The sequence below is a fragment of the Oncorhynchus kisutch genome, unplaced genomic scaffold (genome assembly GCF_002021735.2).
Source record: "Oncorhynchus kisutch isolate 150728-3 unplaced genomic scaffold, Okis_V2 scaffold1636, whole genome shotgun sequence".
Lineage (NCBI taxonomy): Eukaryota > Metazoa > Chordata > Actinopteri > Salmoniformes > Salmonidae > Oncorhynchus > Oncorhynchus kisutch.
Window position 1 is genome coordinate 23,729 of NW_022263581.1, and position 26,011 is coordinate 49,739.

The following is a 26,011-nucleotide window of genomic DNA, read 5'->3' on the forward strand; positions in this document are numbered from 1 at the left end:
CTATATGGTCTCTTACAGCCATTCTCCAATGGAAATGTCTAAAAAGACGTCACAATGCTGTAGACACCTTGGGGAAAACGTGGAAAACGTAAGCTCATTCGTAGCTCATTCACAGCCATATAAGGAGTCATTGGCATGAGGCGGTTTCAAAAAATGCGGCACTTCCTGGTTGTTTTTTTATCTGGGTTTTGCCTGTAACATCAGTTCTGTGCACTCACAGACACTCTGTCTCTGTGTCTCTCTCTCTCTCTCTGTCTGTCTCTGTCTCGCTCTCGCTATCTCTCTGTGTGTGTGCAGACTGTAGAAGACATTAATCCAATTCCAAAGATGATTTCCAAACTGAGCCACAGCCTGAGGAGCGTTGCCCCGGCCCTGACCAGAGCTGTCCACTCTGGGACACGCCCCGCCTCTACCGCTGCCTCCAAACTGAAGATGGACCAACCGCTCACCGCTGAGGAGGTGTATGCCAGAGAGGAGAAGTATGGAGCACACAACTACCACCCACTTCCTGTGGCGCTGGAGAAAGGAAAGGGTGAGTGAGCCCACAGAGATCCTGTGTTGTCGGTGGACTCTGCGTCGGGACGTTGCCGGTAGACTCTGCGTCGGGATGTTGCCGGTAGACTCTGCGTCGGGACGTTGCCGGTGGACTCTGCGTCGGGACGTTGCCGGTGGACTCTGCGTCGGGACGTTGCCGGTGGACTCTGCGTCGGGACGTTGCCGGTGGACTCTGCGTCGGGACGTTGCCGGTGGACTCTGCGTCGGGACGTTGCCGGTGGACTCTGCGTCGGGACATTGCCGGTGGACTCTGCGTCGGGACGTTCAAATCAAATTTATTTATATAGCCCTTCGTACATCAGCTGATATCTCAAAGTGCTGTACAGAAACCCAGCCTAAAACCCCAAACAGCAAGCAATGCAGGTGTAGAAGCACGGTTGTCGGTAGACTCTGCGTCGGGACGTTGTCGGTAGACTCTGCGTCGGGACGTTGTCGGTAGACTCTGCGTCGGGACGTTGTCGGTAGACTCTGCGTCGGGACGTTGTCGGTAGACTCTGCGTCGGGACGTTGCCGGTAGACTCTGCGTCGGGACGTTGCCGGTGGACTCTGCGTCGGGACTCTGCGTCGGGACGTTGCCGGTAGACTCTGCGTCGGGACGTTGCCGGTGGACTCCTGACAGACTAGTGTCCTGTCTACTGTATATCAAGCTGCCTCTGGCTCCTGCCCTATGGGCCGTTCTGGTTCGGGACAAGGCTTGCTTCCAGTACCTGTTCCCAACCCCCCCCCCCCCTCTGCTCTGTCTCGTCTCCTCCCCAGGTCTGTATGTGTGGGACGTGGAGGGCAACAGATACTATGACTTCCTGAGCGCCTACAGTGCAGTAAACCAAGGCCACTGTCACCCCAAGATCATCGCTGCTCTGAACGCCCAGGCCTCCAGGCTCACCCTGACCTCCAGGGCCTTCTACAACGACATCCTGGGGGCCTACGAGCAGTACATCACCACCCTGTTTGGATACGACAAAGTACTGCCCATGAACACAGGTTAGGAGGCCTGATATGACCTGCCCATGAACACAGGTTAGGAGGCCTGATATGACCTGCCCATAACAACAGGTTAGGAGGCCTGATATGTACTGCCCATAACAACAGGTTAGGAGGCCTGATATATACTGCCCATAACAACAGGTTAGGAGGCCTGATATGACCTGCCCCTGAACACAGGTTAGGAGGAGGCCTGATATGTACTGCCCATAACAACAGGTTAGGAGGCCTGATATGTACTGCCCGTGAACACAGGTTAGGAGGCCTGACATGACCTGCCCGTGAACACAGGTTAGGAGGAGGCCTGATATGACCTGCCCATGAACACAGGTTAGGAGGAGGCCTGATATGACCTGCCCATGAACACAGGTTAGGAGGAGGCCTGATATGACCTGCCCATGAACACAGGTTAGGAGGAGGCCTGATATGACCTGCCCATGAACACAGGTTAGGAGGCCTGATGGAGAGACTGCTCACTAGCGGTCTGACATGTCTATCTGCTGTGGAGGTCCGTGGTACATAACATGTCAAGTCTAAAGTATAGTGACAACAAATAATGTCCTTTCCCTCTTTGTGGACCAGGTGTGGAGGGAGGAGAGACGGCCTGTAAGCTGGCCCGTAAGTGGGCCTACACTGTGAAGGGCGTTCCCAAGAATCAGGCCAAAATCATCTTTGCAAGTAAGTCGATATACAGCACCTTTTTTGGGGGGGGGTGTCCTGAGATACGGGGCGTTTGTCCCTCCCTGTATATCCTAGCTGTGCATTCCTGAAATACACCTTTTTATAGTGCAGTACAACCATTGTTATGGTGGTGCAGTAAGGCTTGAACCCCGGCATGGCTGCTTGCAGCTATATTTGTTACAATGTTATTTTGAATGGCATATTCCTGTAATCGTGTTCTAGTTCATTTAGTTCCCTCACGTGGCAGAATGCATTGGAACTCTGTGCGGTGAACACCATAGAAGAAGGATACTAATTGTAATGTGGCTAACCTCTCCTCCTGTAGATGGTAACTTCTGGGGGAGAACCATGGCCGCCATCTCGAGCTCGACAGATCCTAGCAGTTACGAGGACTTCGGTCCCTTCATGCCCGGCTTTGGGCTCATCCCCTACAACGACATCCCTGCTCTGGAGGTACGTGCTGACATGACCACAACCTCTATAATCCTGAACCTTGATGTTCCCTCTCTACAGGCCAGTTTCCTGAACCTTGATGTTCCCTCTCTACAGGCCAGTTTCCTGAACCTCTATAATACTGAACCTTAATGTTACCTCTCTACAGGCCAGTTTCCTGAACCTTAATGTTCCCTCTCTACAGGCCAGTTTCCTGAACCTTGATGTTACCTCTCTACAGGCCAGTTTCCTGAACCTTGATGTTCCCTCTCTACAGGCCAGTTTCCTGAACCTTAATGTTCCCTCTCTCCAGGCCAGTTTCCTGAACCTCTATAATACTGAACCTTGATGTTACCTCTCTACAGGCCAGTTTCCTGAACCTTGATGTTCCCTCTCTACAGGCCAGTTTCCTGAACCTTGATGTTCCCTCTCTACAGGCCAGTTTCCTGAACCTTGATGTTCCCTCTCTACAGGCCAGTTTCCTGAACCTTAATGTTCCCTCTCTACAGGCCAGTTTCCTGAACCTTGATGTTCCCTCTCTACAGGCCAGTTTCCTGAACCTTGATGTTCCCTCTCTACAGGCCAGTTTCCTGAACCTTGATGTTCCCTCTCTACAGGCCAGTTTCCTGAACCTTAATGTTCCCTCTCTACAGGCCAGTTTCCTGAACCTTAATGTTCCCTCTCTACAGGCCAGTTTCCTGAACCTTAATGTTCCCTCTCTACAGGCCAGTTTCCTGAACCTTGATGTTACCTCTCTACAGGCCAGTTTCCAAGCCTTAATGTTCCCTCTCTACAGGCCAGTTTCCTGGAGCCAGAACAGGCCTAGTCCTGTTTGAGCATGCTTAGTCCAGACGAAGTCTTGGTCTGGGGAAATGGGCCTTTCCTCCATATTGTGTCAGTATAGACAGCAAAGGGAGAGTCTCCATCACTGTAACATCCATTGATGAGATATGATCTGTTATCACTGACTGTGTGCTGATGGTTGTGCCCAGAAAGCTCTCCAGGACCCTAACGTAGCAGCCTTCATGGTAGAGCCCATCCAGGGAGAGGCTGGGGTCGTGATCCCTGACCCCAGGATACCTCACCACTGTAACATCCATTGATGAGATATGATCTGTTATCACTGACTGTGTGCTGATGGTTGTGCCCAGAAAGCTCTCCAGGACCCTAACGTAGCAGCCTTCATGGTAGAGCCCATCCAGGGAGAGGCTGGGGTCGTGATCCCTGACCCCGGGATACCTCACCACTGTAACATCCATTGATGAGATATGATCTGTTATCACTGACTGTGTGCTGATGGTTGTGCCCAGAAAGCTCTCCAGGACCCTAACGTAGCAGCCTTCATGGTAGAGCCCATCCAGGGAGAGGCTGGGGTTGTGGTCCCTGACCCCGGGATACCTCACCACTGTAACATCCATTGATGAGATATGATCTGTTATCACTGACTGTGTGCTGATGGTTGTGCCCAGAAAGCTCTCCAGGACCCTAACGTAGCAGCCTTCATGGTAGAGCCCATCCAGGGAGAGGCTGGGGTCGTGGTCCCTGACCCCGGATACCTCACCACTGTCAGACAACTCTGCACTCAGAACAACGTGAGTACGAGACGTTTCGACAATCAACGGTTGATCTGTTTGTGTCTTTTGGAAACAGACACTTTTGGTTGATTGTTCCATCTGTCCGTTTGTCAATATTTTATTGTTGTAAAATTCAAATAAAAAATACTGATATAGCTTTTTCCTTGTTTACTGAGCTTCCCTGTGTTTGGGTCTAGAGACCAGGTTATTATAAAACACTCTTGTGGCAACTGTTGATTTTAAAAAGGCCTTTTTATAAATGAAATGTGATTGAAATATCTCCTTCTGCGTGGTGTTTTGGTGCTGTTCATAGCCGATGAGGTGGCTGTAATGTAGAGGCCCGATCAGACATAGACTCTACTGATACCTCTCTGTTCCAATGTTTAGGTGCTGTTCATAGCCATGGCTGTACTGTAGAGGCCCGATCAGACATAGACTCTACTGATACCTCTCTGTTCCAATGTTTAGGTGCTGTTCATAGCCATGGCTGTACTGTAGAGGCCCGATCAGACATAGACTCTACTGATACCTCTCTGTTCCAATGTTTAGGTGCTGTTCATAGCCATGGCTGTACTGTAGAGGCCCGATCAGACATAGACTCTACTGATACCTCTCTGTTCCAATGTTTAGGTGCTGTTCATAGCCATGGCTGTACTGTAGAGGCCCGATCAGACATAGACTCTACTGATACCTCTCTGTTCCAATGTTTAGGTGCTGTTCATAGCCATGGCTGTACTGTAGAGGCCCGATCAGACATAGACTCTACTGATACCTCTCTGTTCCAATGTTTAGGTGCTGTTCATAGCCATGGCTGTACTGTAGAGGCCCGATCAGACATAGACTCTACTGATACCTCTCTGTTCCAATGTTTAGGTGCTGTTCATAGCCATGGCTGTACTGTAGAGGCCCGATCAGACATAGACTCTACTGATACCTCTCTGTTCCAATGTTTAGGTGCTGTTCATAGCCATGGCTGTACTGTAGAGGCCCGATCAGACATAGACTCTACTGATACCTCTCTGTTCCAATGTTTAGGTGCTGTTCATAGCCATGGCTGTAATGTAGAGGCCCGATCAGACATAGACTCTACTGATACCTCTCTGTTCCAATGTTTAGGTGCTGTTCATAGCCATGGCTGTACTGTAGAGGCCCGATCAGACATAGACTCTACTGATACCTCTCTGTTCCAATGTTTAGGTGCTGTTCATAGCCATGGCTGTACTGTAGAGGCCCGATCAGACATAGACTCTACTGATACCTCTCTGTTCCAATGTTTAGGTGCTGTTCATAGCCATGGCTGTAATGTAGAGGCCCGATCAGACATAGACTCTACTGATACCTCTCTGTTCCAATGTTTAGGTGCTGTTCATAGCCATGGCTGTAATGTAGAGGCCCGATCAGACATAGACTCTACTGATACCTCTCTGTTCCAATGTTTAGGTGCTGTTCATAGCCGACGAGGTGCAGACTGGACTGGCCCGTACGGGCAGACGGCTGGCCGTGGACCATGAGGAAGTACGTCCTGATATCGTGATCCTGGGAAAGGCTCTGTCAGGAGGCGTCTACCCTGTGAGTAAACACAACACTGTTACACTACGTTCTCTGCAAGGTTGTTGTGCTCCTCGTTTTTGATTGACTGAATGAAAATGCTGTCTAATAATTTAGTATGGGATGGGTCTCATTAATACATGAATATTCATGATTTAATTCACTTCCTTTTGTGACTCACTGCTTATTCAGCCTGTTGGGACTGTTGGGACTGGGTCATGTTGGGACTGGGACTGTTGGGACTGGGTCATGTTGGGACTGGGTCATGTTGGGACTGTTGGGACTGGGTCATGTTGGGACTGGGTCATGTCAGTCTCTGATATATACCTTGTCCTGCCAGGTATCTGTTGGGACTGGGTCATGTTGTGACTGGGCCATGTCAGTCTCTGATATATACCTTGTCCTGCCAGGTGACTGTTGGGACTGGGTCATGTTGGGACTGGGTCATGTTGGGACTGGGTCATGTCAGTCTCTGATATATACCTTGTCCTGCCAGGTGTCTGCGGTGCTGTGTGATGATGAGGTGATGCTGACCATCAAGCCTGGAGAGCACGGCTCTACGTACGGAGGAAACCCTCTGGCCTGTGGCGTTGCCATGGCAGCTCTAGAGGTACGTGGTAGCTAGCTTTTAGTTATTCAGCTAGTTAATTATTTAGCTATGGACATATTCAGCTAGTTAGCTAGCTAGTTAGTTATTTGGCTATGGACAGATTCAGCTAGTTAGCTAGCTAGTTAGTTATTTGGCTATGGACAGATTCAGCTAGTTAGCTAGCTAGTTAGTTATTTGGCTATGGACAGATTCAGCTAGTTAGCTAGCTAGTTAGTTATTTGGCTATGGACAGATTCAGCTAGTTAGCTAGCTAGTTAGTTATTTGGCTATGGACAGATTCAGCTAGTTAGCTATCTAGTTAGTTATTTGGCTATGGACAGATTCAGCTAGTTAGTTATCTAGTTAGTTATTTGGCTATGGACAGATTCAGCTAGTTAGCTATCTAGTTAGTTATTTGGCTATGGACAGATTCAGCTAGTTAGCTATCTAGTTAGTTATTTGGCTATGGACAGATTCAGCTAGTTAGCTATCTAGTTAGTTATTTGGCTATGGACAGATTCAGCTAGTTAGTTATTTGGCTATGGACAGATTCAGCTAGTTAGTTATTTGGCTATGGACAGATTCAGCTAGTTAGTTATTTGGCTATGGACAGATTCAGCTAGTTAGTTATTTGGCTATGGACAGATTCAGCTAGTTAGTTATTTGGCTATGGACAGATTCAGCTAGTTCATTATTTGGCTATGGACAGATTCAGCTAGTTAGTTATTTGGCTATGGACAGATTAAAACATTAGGAGAGATGGAGACCCCCGCACACTTAATAATGTGGACAAATCCAAAACAGAGGTATAGATTCCAACATGGACACATTGAAGAAACAATAGTCCCACTTTAGCTTTGGCTATGCTGGATGTCTTGGGTGACTCCTCCTACCATTCATCCTTTTAGCTTTGGCTAGGCTGGATGTCTTGGGTGACTCCTCCTACCATTCATCCTTTTAGCTTTCGCTAGGCTGGATGTCTTGGGTGACTCCTCCTACCATTCATCCTTTTAGCTTTGGCTAAGCTGGATGTCTTGGGTGACTCCTTCTACCATCCATCAGTCCGGGCAGTCACGTATACTGCATGGTCAGAAGTATGTGGACGCCCCATCAAATTAGTGGATTCGGCTATTTCAGCCACAGCCGTTGCTGACAGGTGTATAAAATCGAGCTCACAGCCATGTAATCTCCATAGACAAACATTGTCAGTAGAATGGCCTTACTGAAGAGCTCAGTGACTTTCAACGTGGCACTGTCATAGGATGCCACCTTTCCAACAACAGTTGGCTTGTGCCGCTCTGGTGAATTGTAAGTGCTGTTATTGTGGAAACGTCTAGGAGCAACAACGGTTCAGCCGCGAAGTGGTAGGCCACACAAGCTCACAGAACAGGCACGCCAAGTGCTGAAGAACGTAAATATAGTTTGTCCTCGGTTGCAACACTCACTACAGAGTTCCAAACTGCCTCTGGAAGCAACATCAGCACAACAACTGTTAGTCGGGAGCTTCATGAAATGGGTTTCCATGGCAGAGCAGCCGCACACAAGCCTAAGATCACCATGTGCAATGTCAATCACGCTTCACCATTGGCAGTCCGACGGACAAAACAGAGTTTGGCGGATGCCAGGAGAACGCTACCTGCCCCAATGCATAGTGCATTGGATAGTGCCAACATAGTGCATTGCATAGTGCCAACAAAGTTTGGTGGAGGAGGAATAATGGACTGTTTTTCATGGTTCGGGCCCCTTAGTTCCAGTGAAGGGAAATCCTAACGCTACAGCATACAATGCCGTTCTAGATGATTCTGTACTTTGTGGCAACAGTTTGGGGAAGGCCCTTTCCTCGTTTCAGCATTACAATGCCCCCGTGCACAAAGTGAGGTCCATACAGAAATGGTTTGTCGAGGTAGGTGTGGAAGAACTTGACTGGCCTGCACAGAGCCCTGACCTCAACTCCATCAAACAAGTTTGGGATGAATTGGAACATCGGCTGCGAGCCAGGCCAAATCGCCCAACATCAGTGTCCGACCTCACTAATGCTAAAGTCCCCATCAGCAATGTACCAACATCTAGTGGAAGGCCTTCCCAGAAGAGTGGAGGCTGTTATAGCAGCAATGTTCCAACATCTAGTGGAAAGTCTTCCCAGAAGAGTGGAGGCTGTTATAGCAGCAATGTTCCAACATCTAGTGGAAAGCCTTCCCAGAAGAGTGGAGGCTGTTATAGCAGCAACGGGCGGACCAACTCCATATTAATGCCCATGATTTTTGTTTGAGATATTGGACCACCATGTTGTTGCCATGTAGTGTCTCATTCATTCCTTCAAGCAGTCAAGTCATCATATCTGGCTAGCTGGTTTAGTAAGATGGGATACTCCCCAGAGCAACAGACAGATGAGAGTACTGTATCTGACGAGCTGGTTTAGTAAGATGGGATACTCCCCAGAGCAACAGACAGATGAGAGTACTGTATCTGACTAGCTGGTTTAGTAAGACGGGATACTCCCCAGAGCAACAGACAGATGAGAGCACTTCAAAGCAGTGGGTGGGACCATCCTATCTCCTCTGACCACAGAACTTGGGCTCCTATCTCCTCTGACCACAGAACTTGGGCTCCTATCTCCTCTGACCACAGAACTTGGGCTCCTATCTCCTCTGACCACAGAACTTGGGCTCCTATCTCCTCTGACCACAGAACTTGGGCTCCTATCTCCTCTGACCACAGAACTTGGGCTCCTATCTCCTCTGACCACAGAACTTGGGCTCCTATCTCCTCTGACCACAGAACTTGGGCTCCTATCTCCTCTGACCACAGAACTTGGGCTCCTATCTCCTCTGACCACAGAACTTGGGCTCCTATCTCCTCTGACCACAGAACTTGGGCTCCTATCTCCTCTGACCACAGAACTTGGGCTCCTATCTCCTCTGACCACAGAACTTGGGCTCCTATCTCCTCTGACCACAGAACTTGGGCTCCTATCTCCTCTGACCACAGAACTTGGGCTCCTATCTCCTCTGACCACAGAACTTGGGCTCCTATCTCCTCTGACCACAGAACTTGGGCTCCTATCTCCTCTGACCACAGAACTTGGGCTCCTATCTCCTCTGACCACAGAACTTGGGCTCCTATCTCCTCTGACCACAGAACTTGGGCTCCTATCTCCTCTGAGTGATTGCTATGTACGGCAGAGGGGCTATGTACGGCAGAGGGGCTATGTACGGCAGAGGGGCTATGTACGGCAGAGGGGCTATGTACGGCAGAGGGGCTATGTACGGCAGAGGGGCTATGTACGGCAGAGGGGCTATGTACGGCAGAGGGGCTATGTACGGCAGAGGGGCTATGTACGGCAGAGGGGCTATGTACGGCAGAGGGGCTATGTACGGCAGAGGGGCTATGTACGGCAAGTAGAGAGGCTACGTACAGTAAGTAGAGGGGCTACATACAGTAAGTAGAGGGGCTACATACAGTAAGTAGAGAGGCTACATACAGTAAGTAGAGAGGCTAAGTAAGTAGCGAGGCGACATACAGTAAGTAGCGAGGCGACATACAGTAAGTAGAGAGGCGACATACAGTAAGTAGAGAGGCTACATACAGTAAGTAGAGAGGCTACATACAGTAAGTAGAGAGGCTACATACAGTAAGTAGAGAGGCTACATACAGTAAGTAGAGAGGCTACATACAGTAAGTAGAGAGGCTACATACAGTAAGTAGAGAGGCTACATACAGTAAGTAGAGAGGCTACATACAGTAAGTAGAGAGGCTACATACAGTAAGTAGCGAGGCTACATACAGTAAGTAGCGAGGCTACATACAGTAAGTAGAGAGGCTACATACAGTAAGTAGCGAGGCTACATACAGTAAGTAGAGAGGCTACATACAGTAAGTAGAGAGGCTACATACAGTAAGTAGAGAGGCTACATACAGTAAGTAGCGAGGCGACATACAGTAAGTAGAGAGGCGACATACAGTAAGTAGAGAGGCGACATACAGTAAGTAGAGAGGCGACATACAGTAAGTAGAGAGGCGACATACAGTAAGTAGAGAGGCGACATACAGTAAGTAGAGAGGCGACATACAGTAAGTAGAGAGGCGACATACAGTAAGTAGCGAGGCGACATACAGTAAGTAGAGAGGCTACATACAGTAAGTAGAGAGGCTACATACAGTAAGTAGCGAGGCGACATACAGTAAGTAGCGAGGCGACATACAGTAAGTAGAGAGGCTACATACAGTAAGTAGAGAGGCTACATACAGTAAGTAGCGAGGCTACATACAGTAAGTAGCGAGGCTACATACAGTAAGTAGAGAGGCTACATACAGTAAGTAGAGAGGCTACATACAGTAAGTAGAGAGGCTACATACAGTAAGTAGAGAGGCTACATACAGTAAGTAGAGAGGCGACATACAGTAAGTAGAGAGGCGACATACAGTAAGTAGCGAGGCGACATACAGTAAGTAGAGAGGCGACATACAGTAAGTAGAGAGGCGACATACAGTAAGTAGCGAGGCGACATACAGTAAGTAGCGAGGCGACATACAGTAAGTAGCGAGGCGACATACAGTAAGTAGAGAGGCGACATACAGTAAGTAGAGAGGCGACATACAGTAAGTAGAGAGGCGACATACAGTAAGTAGAGAGGCGACATACAGTAAGTAGAGAGGCGACATACAGTAAGTAGAGGCTACATACAGTAAGTAGCGAGGCGACATACAGTAAGTAGCGAGGCGACATACAGTAAGTAGCGAGGCGACATACAGTAAGTAGCGAGGCGACATACAGTAAGTAGAGAGGCGACATACAGTAAGTAGCGAGGCGACATACAGTAAGTAGCGAGGCGACATACAGTAAGTAGAGAGGCGACATACAGTAAGTAGAGAGGCGACATACAGTAAGTAGAGAGGCGACATACAGTAAGTAGAGAGGCTACATACAGTAAGTAGAGAGGCTACATACAGTAAGTAGAGAGGCTACATACAGTAAGTAGCGAGGCGACATACAGTAAGTAGAGAGGCTACATACAGTAAGTAGAGAGGCTACATACAGTAAGTAGCGAGGCGACATACAGTAAGTAGAGAGGCGACATACAGTAAGTAGAGAGGCTACATACAGTAAGTAGAGAGGCTACATACAGTAAGTAGCGAGGCTACATACAGTAAGTAGAGAGGCTACATACAGTAAGTAGCGAGGCTACATACAGTAAGTAGCGAGGCGACACACAGTAAGTAGCGAGGCGACATACAGTAAGTAGAGAGGCTAAGTAAGTAGCGAGGCTACATACAGTAAGTAGCGAGGCTACATACAGTAAGTAGAGAGGCTACATACAGTAAGTAGAGAGGCTACATACAGTAAGTAGAGAGGCTACATACAGTAAGTAGAGAGGCTACATACAGTAAGTAGCGAGGCGACATACAGTAAGTAGAGAGGCTACATACAGTAAGTAGAGAGGCGACATACAGTAAGTAGAGAGGCTACATACAGTAAGTAGAGAGGCTACATACAGTAAGTAGCGAGGCGACATACAGTAAGTAGCGAGGCGACATACAGTAAGTAGAGAGGCTACATACAGTAAGTAGCGAGGCGACATACAGTAAGTAGCGAGGCGACATACAGTAAGTAGAGGGGCTACATACAGTAAGTAGAGAGGCGACATACAGTAAGTAGCGAGGCGACATACAGTAAGTAGCGAGGCGACATACAGTAAGTAGAGAGGCGACATACAGTAAGTAGCGAGGCTACATACAGTAAGTAGAGAGGCGACATACAGTAAGTAGCGAGGCGACATACAGTAAGTAGCGAGGCGACATACAGTAAGTAGCGAGGCTACATACAGTAAGTAGCGAGGCGACATACAGTAAGTAGCGAGGCGACATACAGTAAGTAGAGAGGCTACATACAGTAAGTAGAGAGGCTACATACAGTAAGTAGAGAGGCTACATACAGTAAGTAGCGAGGCTACATACAGTAAGTAGCGAGGCTACATACAGTAAGTAGCGAGGCTACATACAGTAAGTAGAGGCTACATACAGTAAGTAGCGAGGCTACATACAGTAAGTAGCGAGGCTACATACAGTAAGTAGCGAGGCTACATACAGTAAGTAGAGGCTACATACAGTAAGAGAGGCTACATACAGTAAGTAGAGAGGCTACATACAGTAAGTAGAGGCTACATACAGTAAGTAGAGAGGCTACATACAGTAAGTAGAGAGGCTACATACAGTAAGTAGAGAGGCTACATACAGTAGAGAGGCTACATACAGTAAGTAGAGAGGCTACATACAGTAAGTAGAGAGGCTACATACAGTAAGTAGAGGGGCTACATACAGTAAGTAGAGAGGCTACATACAGTAAGTAGAGGGGCTACATACAGTAAGAGAGGCTACATACAGTAAGTAGAGAGGCTACATACAGTAAGAGAGGCTACATACAGTAAGTAGAGAGGCTACATACAGTAAGAGAGGCTACATACAGTAAGTAGAGAGGCTACATACAGTAAGTAGCGAGGCGACATACAGTAAGTAGCGAGGCGACATACAGTAAGTAGCGAGGCGACATACAGTAAGTAGAGAGGCTACATACAGTAAGTAGAGAGGCTACATACAGTAAGTAGAGAGGCTACATACAGTAAGTAGAGAGGCTACATACAGTAAGTAGAGAGGCTACATACAGTAAGAGAGGCTACATACAGTAGAGAGGCTACATACAGTAAGTAGAGAGGCTACATACAGTAAGTAGAGAGGCTACATACAGTAAGTAGAGGGGCTACATACAGTAAGTAGAGGCTACATACAGTAAGTAGAGGGGCTACATACAGTAAGAGAGGCTACATACAGTAAGTAGAGAGGCTACATACAGTAAGAGAGGCTACATACAGTAAGTAGAGAGGCTACATACAGTAAGAGAGGCTACATACAGTAAGTAGAGAGGCTACATACAGTAAGTAGCGAGGCGACATACAGTAAGTAGCGAGGCGACATACAGTAAGTAGAGAGGCTACATACAGTAAGTAGAGAGGCTACATACAGTAAGTAGCGAGGCTACATACAGTAAGTAGAGAGGCTACATACAGTAAGTAGAGAGGCTACATACAGTAAGTAGAGAGGCTACATACAGTAAGTAGAGAGGCTACATACAGTAAGTAGAGAGGCTACATACAGTAAGTAGAGAGGCTACATACAGTAAGTAGCGAGGCGACATACAGTAAGTAGAGAGGCGACATACAGTAAGTAGAGAGGCTACATACAGTAAGTAGCGAGGCGACATACAGTAAGTAGCGAGGCGACATACAGTAAGTAGCGAGGCGACATACAGTAAGTAGCGAGGCTACATACAGTAAGTAGCGAGGCTACATACAGTAAGTAGCGAGGCGACATACAGTAAGTAGCGAGGCGACATACAGTAAGTAGCGAGGCTACATACAGTAAGTAGAGAGGCTATATACAGTAGAGAGGCTATATACAGTAGAGAGGCTATAACAGTAGAGAGGCTATATACAGTAGAGAGGCTATATACAGTAGAGAGGCTATATACAGTAGAGAGGCTATATACAGTAGAGAGGCTACATACAGTAAGTAGCGAGGCGACATACAGTAAGTAGCGAGGCTACATACAGTAAGTAGAGAGGCTACATACAGTAAGTAGAGAGGCGACATACAGTAAGTAGCGAGGCTATATACAGTAGAGAGGCTATATACAGTAGAGAGGCTATATACAGTAGAGAGGCTATATACAGTAGAGATGCTATAACAGTAAGTAGCGAGGCGACATACAGTAAGTAGCGAGGCGACATACAGTAAGTAGCGAGGCTACATACAGTAAGTAGAGAGGCTATATACAGTAGAGAGGCTATATACAGTAGAGAGGCTATAACAGTAGAGAGGCTATATACAGTAGAGAGGGCTATATACAGTAGAGAGGCTATATACAGTAGAGAGGCTATATACAGTAGAGAGGCTATACAGTAGAGAGGCTACATACAGTAAGTAGCGAGGCGACATACAGTAAGTAGCGAGGCTACATACAGTAAGTAGAGAGGCTACATACAGTAAGTAGAGAGGGACATACAGTAAGTAGCGAGGCTACATACAGTAGAGAGGCTATATACAGTAGAGAGGCTATATACAGTAGAGAGGCTACATACAGTAGAGAGGCTATATACAGTAGCGAGGCTACATACAGTAGAGAGGCTACATACAGTAGAGAGGCTACATACAGTAGAGAGGCTATATACAGTAGCGAGGCTACATACAGTAGAGAGGCTATATACAGTAGCGAGGCTATATACAGTAGCGAGGCCTATATACAGTAGAGATGCTACATACAGTAGAGAGGCTACATACAGTAGAGATGCTATATACAGTAGAGAGGCTATATACAGTAGCGAGGCTATATTACAGTAGAGATGCTACATACAGTAGAGAGGCTATATACAGTAGAGATGCTACATACAGTAGAGAGGCTACATACAGTAGAGATGCTACATACAGTAGAGGCTATATACAGTAGAGAGGCTACATACAGTAGAGAGGCTACATACAGTAGAGAGGCTATATACAGTAGAGAGGCTATATACAGTAGAGGCTACATACAGTAGAGAGGCTATATACAGTAGAGAGGCTATATACAGTAGAGAGGTTATATACAGTAGAGAGGCTATATACAGTAGAGAGGCTACATACAGTAGAGAGGTTATATACAGTAGAGAGGCTACATACAGTAGAGAGGCTATATACAGTAGATAGGCTATATACAGTAGAGAGGCTATATACAGTAGCGAGGCTATATACAGTAAGTAGAGAGGCTATATACAGTAGAGAGGGCTATATACAGTAAGTAGAGAGGCTACATACAGTAGAGAGGCTACATACAGTAGAGAGGCTATACAGTAGAGAGGCTATATACAGTAGAGAGGCTATATACAGTAGAGATGCTACATACAGTAGAGAGGCTATATACAGTAGAGAGGCTATATACAGTAGCGAGGCTATATACAGTAGCGAGGCTATATACAGTAGAGGCTATATACAGTAGAGGCTATATACAGTAGAGAGGCTATATACAGTAGAGAGGTTATATACAGTAGAGAGGCTATATACAGTAGAGAGGCTATATACAGTAGAGAGGTTATATACAGTAGAGAGGTTATATACAGTAGAGAGGTTATATACAGTAGAGAGGTTATATACAGTAGAGAGGCTACATACAGTAGAGAGGTTATATACAGTAGAGAGGTTATATACAGTAGAGAGGTTATATACAGTAGAGAGGCTATATACAGTAGAGAGGTTATATACAGTAGAGAGGCTATATACAGTAGAGAGGCTATATACAGTAGAGAGGCTATATACAGTAGAGAGGCTATATACAGTAGAGAGGCTATATACAGTAGAGATGCTATATACAGTAGAGAGGCTACATACAGTAGAGATGCTACATACAGTAGAGAGGCTACATACAGTAGAGATGCTACATACAGTAGAGAGGCTATATACAGTAGAGATGCTACATACAGTAGAGAGGCTATATACAGTAGAGATGCTACATACAGTAGAGAGGCTACATACAGTAGAGATGCTACATACAGTAGAGATGCTATATACAGTAGAGAGGCTATATACAGTAGAGATGCTATATACAGTAGAGAGGCTATATACAGTAGAGATGCTACATACAGTAGAGAGGCTATATACAGTAGAGATGCTACATACAGTAGAGAGGCTATATACAGTAGAGGGGCTATATACAGTAGAGAGGCTATATACAGTAGAGAGGTTATATACAGTAGAGATGCTATATACAGTAGAGAGGTTATATACAGTAGAGATGCTATATACAGTAGAGAGGTTATATACAGTAGAGATGCTACATACAGTAGAGAGGCTATATACAGTAGAGGGGCTATATACAGTAGAGAGGCTATATACAGTAGAGAGGTTATATACAGTAGAGATGCTATATACAGTAGAGAGGTTATATACAGTAGAGATGCTACATACAGTAAGTAGAGAGGCTATATACAGTAGAGATGCTATATACAGTAGAGAGGCTATATACAGTAGAGAGGCTATATACAGTAGAGAGGCTATATACAGTAGAGATGCTACATACAGTAGAGGCTATATACAGTAGAGAGGTTATATACAGTAGAGAGGCTATATACAGTAGAGAGGCTATATACAGAGATGTTATATACAGTAGAGAGGTTATATACAGTAGAGAGGCTATATACAGTAGAGAGGCTATATACAGTAGAGAGGCTACATACAGTAGAGAGGCTATATACAGTAGAGATGCTACATACAGTAGAGAGGCTATATACAGTAGAGATGCTACATACAGTAGAGAGGCTATATACAGTAGAGAGGCTATATACAGTAGAGAGGCTACATACAGTAGAGAGGCTATATACAGTAGAGATGCTACATACAGTAGAGAGGCTATATACAGTAGAGAGGCTACATACAGTAGAGAGGCTATATACAGTAGAGAGGCTATATACAGTAGAGAGGCTACATACAGTAGAGATGCTACATACAGTAGAGAGGCTACATACAGTAGAGAGGCTATATACAGTAGAGATGCTACATACAGTAGAGAGGCTATATACAGTAGAGAGGCTACATACAGTAGAGAGGCTATATACAGTAGAGAGGCTATATACAGTAGAGAGGCTATATACAGTAGAGATGCTACATACAGTAGAGAGGCTACATACAGTAGAGAGGCTATATACAGTAGAGAGGCTATATACAGTAGAGAGGCTATATACAGTAGAGAGGCTATATACAGTAGAGATGCTACATACAGTAGAGATGCTATAACAGTAGAGAGGTTATATACAGTAGAGATGCTACATACAGTAGAGAGGCTATATACAGTAGAGATGCGACATACAGTAGAGAGGCTATATACAGTAGAGAGGCTACATACAGTAAGTAGAGAGGCTATATACAGTAGAGAGGCTATATACAGTAGAGGCTATATACAGTAGAGAGGCTACATACAGTAGAGATGCTACATACAGTAGAGAGGCTATATACAGTAGAGAGGCTATATACAGTAGAGAGGCTATATACAGTAGAGAGGCTATATACAGTAGAGAGGCTATATACAGTAGAGAGGCTATATACAGTAGAGATGCTACATACAGACACCGGTTCGTCAGGCTGCTTTGAGGCAGTAACAGGCCTCCTCTAACAGTACGTTGTCCTCCCTGACAGGTTCTGGAGGAAGAGAAGCTGGCGGAGAACGCTGAGAAGATGGGCCAGTTGCTGAGGTCAGAGCTGTCGAAGCTTCCTAAAGAGATCGTCCCCATCGTCCGGGGGAAGGGTCTCCTCAACGCCATCGTCATCAAGGAGACTAAAGGTATGGGTGTATCTGATGTGGAATCACACACTATCGTCGTCAAGGAGACTAAAGGTATGGGTGTATCTGATGTGGAATCACTTGGCTGTTAGACACACTATCGTCGTCAAGGAGACTAAAGGTATGGGTGTATCTGATGTGGAATCACACACTATCGTCGTCAAGGAGACTAAAGGTACGGGTGTATCTGATGTGGAATCACTTGGCTCTTAGACATGCCATCGTCGGGGTCAAGGGTTTCTAACCCAAACCCTTCAACAGTTCTGGCCCGTATACGAACACAAACCATATTAACCGGGCCAGCTTTTTCTTCTTCCTGTAGAGCAGGGTTGGTAACTCTTTCTTCTTCCTGTAGAGCAGGGTTGGGTAACTCTTTCTTCTTCCTATTGAGCAGGGTTGGGTAACTCTTCTTCCTGTTGAGCAGGGTTGGGTAACTCTTCTTCCTGTAGAGCAGGGTTGGGTAACTCTTCTTCCTGTTGAGCAGGGTTGGGTAACTCTTCTTCCTGTTGAGCAGGGTTGGGTAACTCTTCTTCCTGTTGAGCAGGGTTGGGTAACTCTTCTTCCTGTTGAGCAGGGTTGGGTAACTGGCGGCTCCCTCTGATAATTTGCCACCAAGTTCTTTATTACATTTTTTAGTAACTCAGTCGGGGTCTCGACTTACTGTTGCTAGGTAGAACAGTAGAATACATGTGTGTGTTATTATAATGATATATTACTGACCTGTTATTATAATGATATATTACTGACCTGTTATTATAATGATATATTACTGACCTGTTATTATAATGATATATTACTGACCTGTTATTATAATGATATATTACTGACCTGTTATTATAATGATATATTACTGACCTGTTATTATAATGATATATTACTGACCTGTTATTATAATGATATATTACTGACCTGTTATTATAATGATATATTACTGACCTGTTATTATAATGATATATTACTGACCTGTTATTATAATGATACATTACTGACCTGTTATTATAATGATATATTACTGACCTGTTGATATATTACTGATCTGTTATTATAATGATACATTACTGACCTGTTGATATATTACTGATCTGTTATTATAATGATATATTACTGACCTGTTGCATGTCTTCACTAACTAACTTAACGCTCTTAAAGAGACAGTGTATCATTTTCTGTCATGCATCTCAAAAGGTAGTTATAATTTTAATGGAAGGTATTTGGATCAACAGTTTATATTTTATACTAAACAAATGTATTTACACAACATGTGCTTCTATCTATCTTAAATTTGATGTTGCTCTGTAGGCTGAAGCTTTGACCCTGTGTGTGTGTGTGTGTGTGTGTGTGTGCGCTCGCTCTCACTTTTCTTCCCCCTCAGACTATGATGCCTGGAGAGTGTGCATGCGTCTCCGTGACAACGGACTGTTGGCCAAGCCCACCCACGGTGACATCATCCGTCTGGCCCCTCCCCTCATCATTAAAGACCACGAGGTCAGAGAGTGTGCTGACATCATCCAGAGAACCATCATGTCCTTCTAGAACCGCCCGGGAACTTATTCTAGAACTTATTCTAGAACACTGGAACCAACAGTGACAGCCTTCTAATCTAACTGATCTGACAAACAACATCTATCAATCTGCTGTGAACTATCATCTATTGGAATATGTTACTAACTCTAAACATTTAGCAAATAAGTGTTATTGTATTGTAAGCAGTACTCTCTTAAGTTAATTTACTACGAGAATGTATGTGGAGAATTATTTTTTTGGTTTTGGTTTTCCACAGTACTGCCATTTTGTCGTAATGTCAATCTAAGCATCATCCGATCCTGAGGTTTTCTCTTTTTTGAAAGAGGGTAACAGGGTTTTACAGGGTAACACTGCTGCTCCGAAGCAACTTGGGATGACCTTTAACCCAGGGATGTTTTTCACTCTTGCATCTGCTTAGCTGGAAGACGGTTCAGATACAGATTTTTAATTTTGTTGTTAAATCTGGAAACTACTACTGCAGCAAAATGTTTAAAAAAATATATAATGTGCTTAAACAAAATGTTTTTCACTTTCTAAAACAAAGAAACATATTTAATTATTTAAATGTTATAAAGTAATTTATTTGCTTGTGGGTGAAATGAGCAAAAATGTTTTACTGAAAGACATAAGTATAACCAATAAGGATATTTTACGTATTTAAAGGGGAATATTTTAATACCACAATAAAAACTATGAAAGAATTGAACTGCTGTTCTGTTATTCAAACAAACCACAGAAAACCTTTTTAAAAACGGTAGTAGGGAACAACTGTACTGATGTTACTTAGTAGACAGACAATTATTCAGTATGTACAACTACTACCCTGTAGGCCCTGGTCTAAAGTAGTGCACTACTACCCTATAGACCCTGGTCTAAAGTAGTGCACTACTACCCCCATAGACCCTGGTCTAAAGTAGTGCAATACTACCCCATAGACCCTGGTCTAAAGTAGTGCACTACTACCCCATAGACCCTGGTCTAAAGTAGTGCACTACTACCCTATAGGTCCTGGTCTAAAGTAGTGCACTACTACCCTATAGGTCCTGGTCTAAAGTAGTGCACTACTACCCTATAGACCCTGGTCTAAAGTAGTGCACTACTACCCCATAGACCCTGGTCTAAAGTAGTGTACTACTACCCTATAAACCCTGGTCTAAAGTAGTGTACTACTACCCTATAGACCCTGGTCTAAAGTAGTGCACTACTACCCCATAGACCCTGGTCTAAAGTAGTGCACGACTACCCTATAGACCCTGGTCTAAGTAGTGCACGACTACCCTATAGGGCTGGTCTAAAGTAGTGCACTACTACCCTATAGGCCCTGGTCTAAAGTAGTGCACTACTACCCTGTAGGCCCTGGTCTAAAGTAGTGTACTACTACCCTGTAGACCCTGGTCTAAAGTAGCGTACTACTACCCTGTAGGCCCTGGTCTAAGTAGTGCACTACTACCCTATAGGTCCTGGTCTAAAGTAGTGTACTACTACCCTGTAGACCCTGGTCTAAAGTAGCGTACTACTACCCTGTAGGTCCTGGTCTAAAGTAGTGCACTACTACCCTGTAGGTCCTGGTCTAAAGTAGTGCACTACTACCCTGTAGGCCCTGGTCTAAAGTAGTGCACTACTACCCTGTAGACCCTGGTCTAAAGTAGTGCACTACTACCCTGTATGGCCGGGTCTAAAGTAGCGCACTACTACCCTATAGACCCTGGTCTAAAGTAGTGCACTACTACCCTATAAACCCTGGTCTAAAGTAGTGCAATACTACCCCATAGACCCTGGTCTAAAGTAGTGTACTACTACCCTGTAGGCCCTGGTCTAAAGTAGTGCACTACTACCCTATAGACCCTGGTCTAAAGTAGTGCCCTACTACCCTATAGACCCTGGTCTAAAGTAGTGCACTACTACTCTATATACCCTGGTCTAAAGTAGTGCACTACTACCCTATAGGCCCTGGTCTAAAGTAGTGCACTACTACCCTATAGACCCTGGTCTAAAGTAGTGCACTACTACCCTGTAGGTCCTGGTCTAAAGTAGTGCACTACTACCCTGTAGGTCCTGGTCTAAAGTAGTGCACTACTACCCTATAAACTCTGGTCTAAAGTAGTGCACTACTACCCTATAGGCCCTGGGCTAAAGTAGTGCACTACTACCCTATAGACCCTGGGCTAAAGTAGCGCACTACTACCCTGTAGGTCCTGGTCTAAAGTAGTGTACTACTACCCTATAGACCCTGGTCTAAAGTAGTGCACTACTACCCTATAGACCCTGGTCTAAAGTAGTGCACTACTAAGGAAATGGCCATTTCAGAAACAACCTCTAATTAAGCAATAAGGAAAGAGGGGGTTTGTGATATATGGCCATTATACCACGGCTAAGGGCTGTTCTTAGGAACGATGCAACGCGGCCCTTAGCCGTGGTATAATGGCCATATATCACAATCCCCCCCGAGGTGCCTTATTGCTATATTATATTATATATATATATATATTATATATTATTATAATCTGGTTACCAACGTAATTAGAACAGTAAAAATGAATGTTTTATCCCGCGGTATACGGTCTGATATACCACGGCTTTCAGCCAATCAGCGTTCAAAGACCCCATCCAGTTTTATAATTTATATTGTACTTTTTATTGTTTTATTCACTTTATCTAGTTGTGGCAATTTTTAAGATCTATAAATATTCAAGTAGAAGGTTCCCAGTCTATACAGCTTGATTTGGTCTCGTTTTACGATGAGATAATGACCATAGGAAACAACAGTTGAATTATTCCCTGTTAAATTCACCCACAGAATCATTAAGAGGACATTCTAAGGCTCTTTAAAAAAAAACACAAACTGGTCTATTACCAGTAATGTAATTACAATGTTCAGTTGTGCATAAATTAAGTTTATGAAATAGTTTAGAAATCACTAAATATCAAGTCTGACCACTAGGTGGTGCTGTGTTCTCACTTGTTCCCGTGATGTGCTGTGGTCCTCACTAGTTATCACAGCCACAAAGTATTTATGGCTCAACCCTGTCTTCTACAATTTATCTATTTAAAAATCTGTTTTTAACCCTAACCCCACTTCTAATATTATTGCCTAAACTTTTAAGACCAAAACGCTATTATTTCTTACGTAATTTGAATGATATAGAATCATTTTGACTTGGTGGTTGTGATAACTAGCGACAACCCTGTAGTGTATGTAGTTGATCAGAGCATAGTGTCAGAAATCCCAGACCGAGGGCAACGGCACTGTGTAGGCTGGAACATTGGTAACGTGGGAGACGCCCCGTCTACCGAAGGAGACTAATCCGAGCACGAGACAAGTGAAAACACAAGTCTCCTACACCCAGTAACGACCATTACTGTCTCCCTACACCCAGTAACGACCATTACTGTCTCCCTACACCCAGTAACGACCATTACTGTCTCCCTACACCCAGTAACGACCATTACTGTCTCCCTACACCCTGTAGCGACCATTACTGTCTCCCTACACCCTGTAACGACCATTACTGTCTCCTACACCCTGTAACGACACCCTGTAACGACCATTACTGTCTCCCTACAACCCTGTAACGACCATTACTGTCTCCTACAACCCTGTAACGACACCCAGTAACGACCATTACTGTCTCCCTACACCCTGTAACGGCCATTACTGTCTCCCTACACCCTGTAACGACCATTACTGTCTCCCTACAACCCTGTAACGACCATTACTGTCTCCCTACACCCTGTAACGACACCCTGTAACGACCATTACTGTCTCCTACACCCTGTAACACCATTACTGTCTCCCTACACCCTGTAACGACCATTACTGTCTCCCTACACCCTGTAGCGACCATTACTGTCTCCCTACAACCCTGTAACGACCATTACTGTCTCCTACAACCCTGTAGCGACCATTACTGTCTCCCTACACACCCTGTAACGACACCCTGTAACGACCATTACTGTCTCCTACACCCTGTAACACCATTACTGTCTCCCTACACCCTGTAACGACCATTACTGTCTCCTACACCCTGTAGCGACCATTACTGTCTCCCTACACCCTGTAACGACCATTACTGTCTCCCTACACCCTGTAGCGACCATTACTGTCTCCCTACACCCTGTAACGGCCATTACTGTCTCCCTACACCCTGTAGCGACCATTACTGTCTCCTACACCCTGTAGCGACCATTACTGTCTCCCTACAACCCTATAACGACCATTACTGTCTCCTACAACCCTGTAACGACCATTACTGTCTCCCTACACCCTGTAGCGACCATTACTGTCTCCCTACACCCTGTAACGACCATTACTGTCTCCCTACACCCTGTAACACCATTACTGTCTCCCTACACCCTGTAGCGACCATTACTGTCTCCCTACACCCAGTAACGACCATTACTGTCTCCCTACAACCCTGTAACGACCATTACTGTCTCCCTACACCCTGTAGCGACCATTACTGTCTCCCTACACCCTGTAACGGCCATTACTGTCTCCTACACCCTGTAACGACCATTACTGTCTCCTACACCCTGTAACGACCATTACTGTCTCCCTACACCCTGTAACGACCATTACTGTCTCCCTACACCCTGTAACAACCATTACTGTCTCCCTACACCCAGTAACGACCAATACTGTCTCCCTACACCCTGTAACGACCATTACTGTCTCCTACACCCTGTAACACCATTACTGTCTCCCTACAACCCTGTAACAACCATTACTGTCTCCCTACACCCAGTAACGACCATTACTGTCTCCCTACAAACCCTGTAACGACCATTACTGTCTCCTACACCCTGTAACACCATTACTGTCTCCCTACAACCCTGTAACGGCCATTACTGTCTCCTACACCCTGTAACGACCATTACTGTCTCCCTACACCCTGTAACGGCCATTACTGTCTCCCTACACCCTGTAACGACCATTACTGTCTCCCTACACCCTGTAAGGACCATTACTGTCTCCCTACACCCTGTAACGACCATTACTGTCTCCCTACAACCCTGTAACGACCATTACTGTCTCCTACACCCTGTAACGACCATTACTGTCTCCTACACCCTGTAACGACCATTACTGTCTCCCTACACCCTGTAACGACCATTACTGTCTCCCTACACCCTGTAACGGCCATTGCTGTCTCCCTACACCCTGTAACGACCATTACTGTCTCCTACACCCTGTGACGAGGCGGCGGGGAGACAGTAATAGTCTCCCTGCTGAGGCCGTGGTCCAATGAGAGCTGGTCCACTGAGATCATGGCCCAATGAGAGCTGGTCTACTGAGACCATGGCCCAATGAGAGCTGATCTACTGAGACCAATGGCCCAATGAGAGCTGATCTACTGAGACCATGGCCCAATGAGAGCTGATCTACTGAGACCATGGCCCAATGAGAGCTGGTCCTTGGAAGTGGAAACAGTCTGAGCCTGTTTTATAAAAGACTGGGGGGGGGTGTAGCCATACAATCACTTTTACTTTATGAATGATACATTCTCTTATAACAGGACAACTTTGTTTTTCCTTCAGTTGTGGTTTTGAAGCTGGGATGCTCGACCTAGACCACAGTCAGCGGGCTGTTTCACGTGTGCTGGGCTGGTGCAGCCGGTGGACCGGGTGCATGGAGGCAGAGAGAGAGAGAGAGAGTGCTGGGCTGGTGCAGCCGGTGGACCGGGTGCATGGAGGCAGAGAGAGAGAGGAGCAGTGTTTATCTGTGAAATATGAGAGGAATTCTGTCTGGCAAGAGACGTGAGGGTTGTTGTGGTCCTGGAACGACTGAAGTGTGCGTCACAAATGGCACCCTATTCCAGATATAGTGGCACTACTTTGGACCAGAACCCTATGGGGCCCATAGTTCACTACTATAAAGGCCTGACTCAGAGCCTTGTGGTTGTGTCTTCCTGGTCTTTGGACAGCAGCATGACTCAGAGCCTTGTGGTTGTGTCTTCCCTGGTCTTTAGACAGCAGCCTGACTCAGAGCCTTGTGGTTGTGTCTTCCTGGTCTTTAGACAGCAGCCTGACTCAGAGCCTTGTGGTTGTGTCTTCCTGGTCTTTAGACTGCAGCCTGACTCAGAGCCTTGTGGTTGTGTCTTCCTGGTCTTTAGACAGCAGCCTGACTCAGAGCCTTGTGGTTGTGTCTTCCTGGTCTTTAGACAGCAGCCTGACTCAGAGCCTTGTGTTTGTGTCTTCCTGGTCTTTGGACAGCAGCCTGACTCAGAGCCTTGTGGTTGTGTCTTCCTGGTCTTTAGACTGCAGCCTGACTCAGAGCCTTGTGGTTGTGTCTTCCTGGTCTTTAGACAGCAGCCGGACTCAGAGCCTTGTGTTTGTGTCTTCCTGGTCTTTGGACAGCAGCCTGACTCAGAGCCTTGTGGTTGTCTCTTCCTGGTCTTTGGACAGCAGCCTGACTCAGAGCCTTGTGGTTGTCTCTTCCTGGTCTTTGGACAGCAGCCTGACTCAGAGCCTTGTGTTTGTGTCTTCCTGGTCTTTGGACAGCAGCCTGACTCAGAGCCTTGTGGTTGTCTCTTCCTGGTCTTTAGATGCAAGCCTGACGCAGAGCCTGTGGTTGTCTCTTCCTGGTCTTTAGATAGCCCAAAGAAGCCTGACTCAGAGGCCTTGTGGTTGTCTCTTCTGGTCTTTAGACCAGAACCCTTGGAATGAGTAAGGTGTGGTTCAAACTCTGTATGGTTACATTGCCAAAGCAAAGGGGAAAACAATGAACACAGGTGAAGGAGAACATAGCTCTCTCTCTCTCTCTCTCCTCTC

At 45.7% G+C, this 26,011-nt stretch overlaps 1 protein-coding gene across 1 annotated transcript in view; it reads left to right on the forward strand.

Moving 5' to 3' along the window:
• The window catches only part of LOC116366986 (ornithine aminotransferase, mitochondrial), a 34,136-nt gene extending 14,190 nt beyond the window's left edge, over positions 1 to 19,946 (forward strand). The window contains exons 2-10 of the mRNA XM_031818822.1: positions 298 to 532; positions 1,312 to 1,536; positions 2,119 to 2,214; positions 2,543 to 2,670; positions 4,119 to 4,241; positions 5,664 to 5,792; positions 6,268 to 6,381; positions 17,572 to 17,716; positions 19,089 to 19,946. Coding sequence (XP_031674682.1) covers positions 328 to 532; positions 1,312 to 1,536; positions 2,119 to 2,214; positions 2,543 to 2,670; positions 4,119 to 4,241; positions 5,664 to 5,792; positions 6,268 to 6,381; positions 17,572 to 17,716; positions 19,089 to 19,249 — 1,326 coding nt within the window. The 5' untranslated portion in view covers positions 298 to 327 and the 3' untranslated portion in view covers positions 19,250 to 19,946. The remainder of the gene's footprint in view (positions 1 to 297; positions 533 to 1,311; positions 1,537 to 2,118; positions 2,215 to 2,542; positions 2,671 to 4,118; positions 4,242 to 5,663; positions 5,793 to 6,267; positions 6,382 to 17,571; positions 17,717 to 19,088) is intronic.
• Positions 19,947 to 26,011: the final 6,065 nt, after the last annotated feature.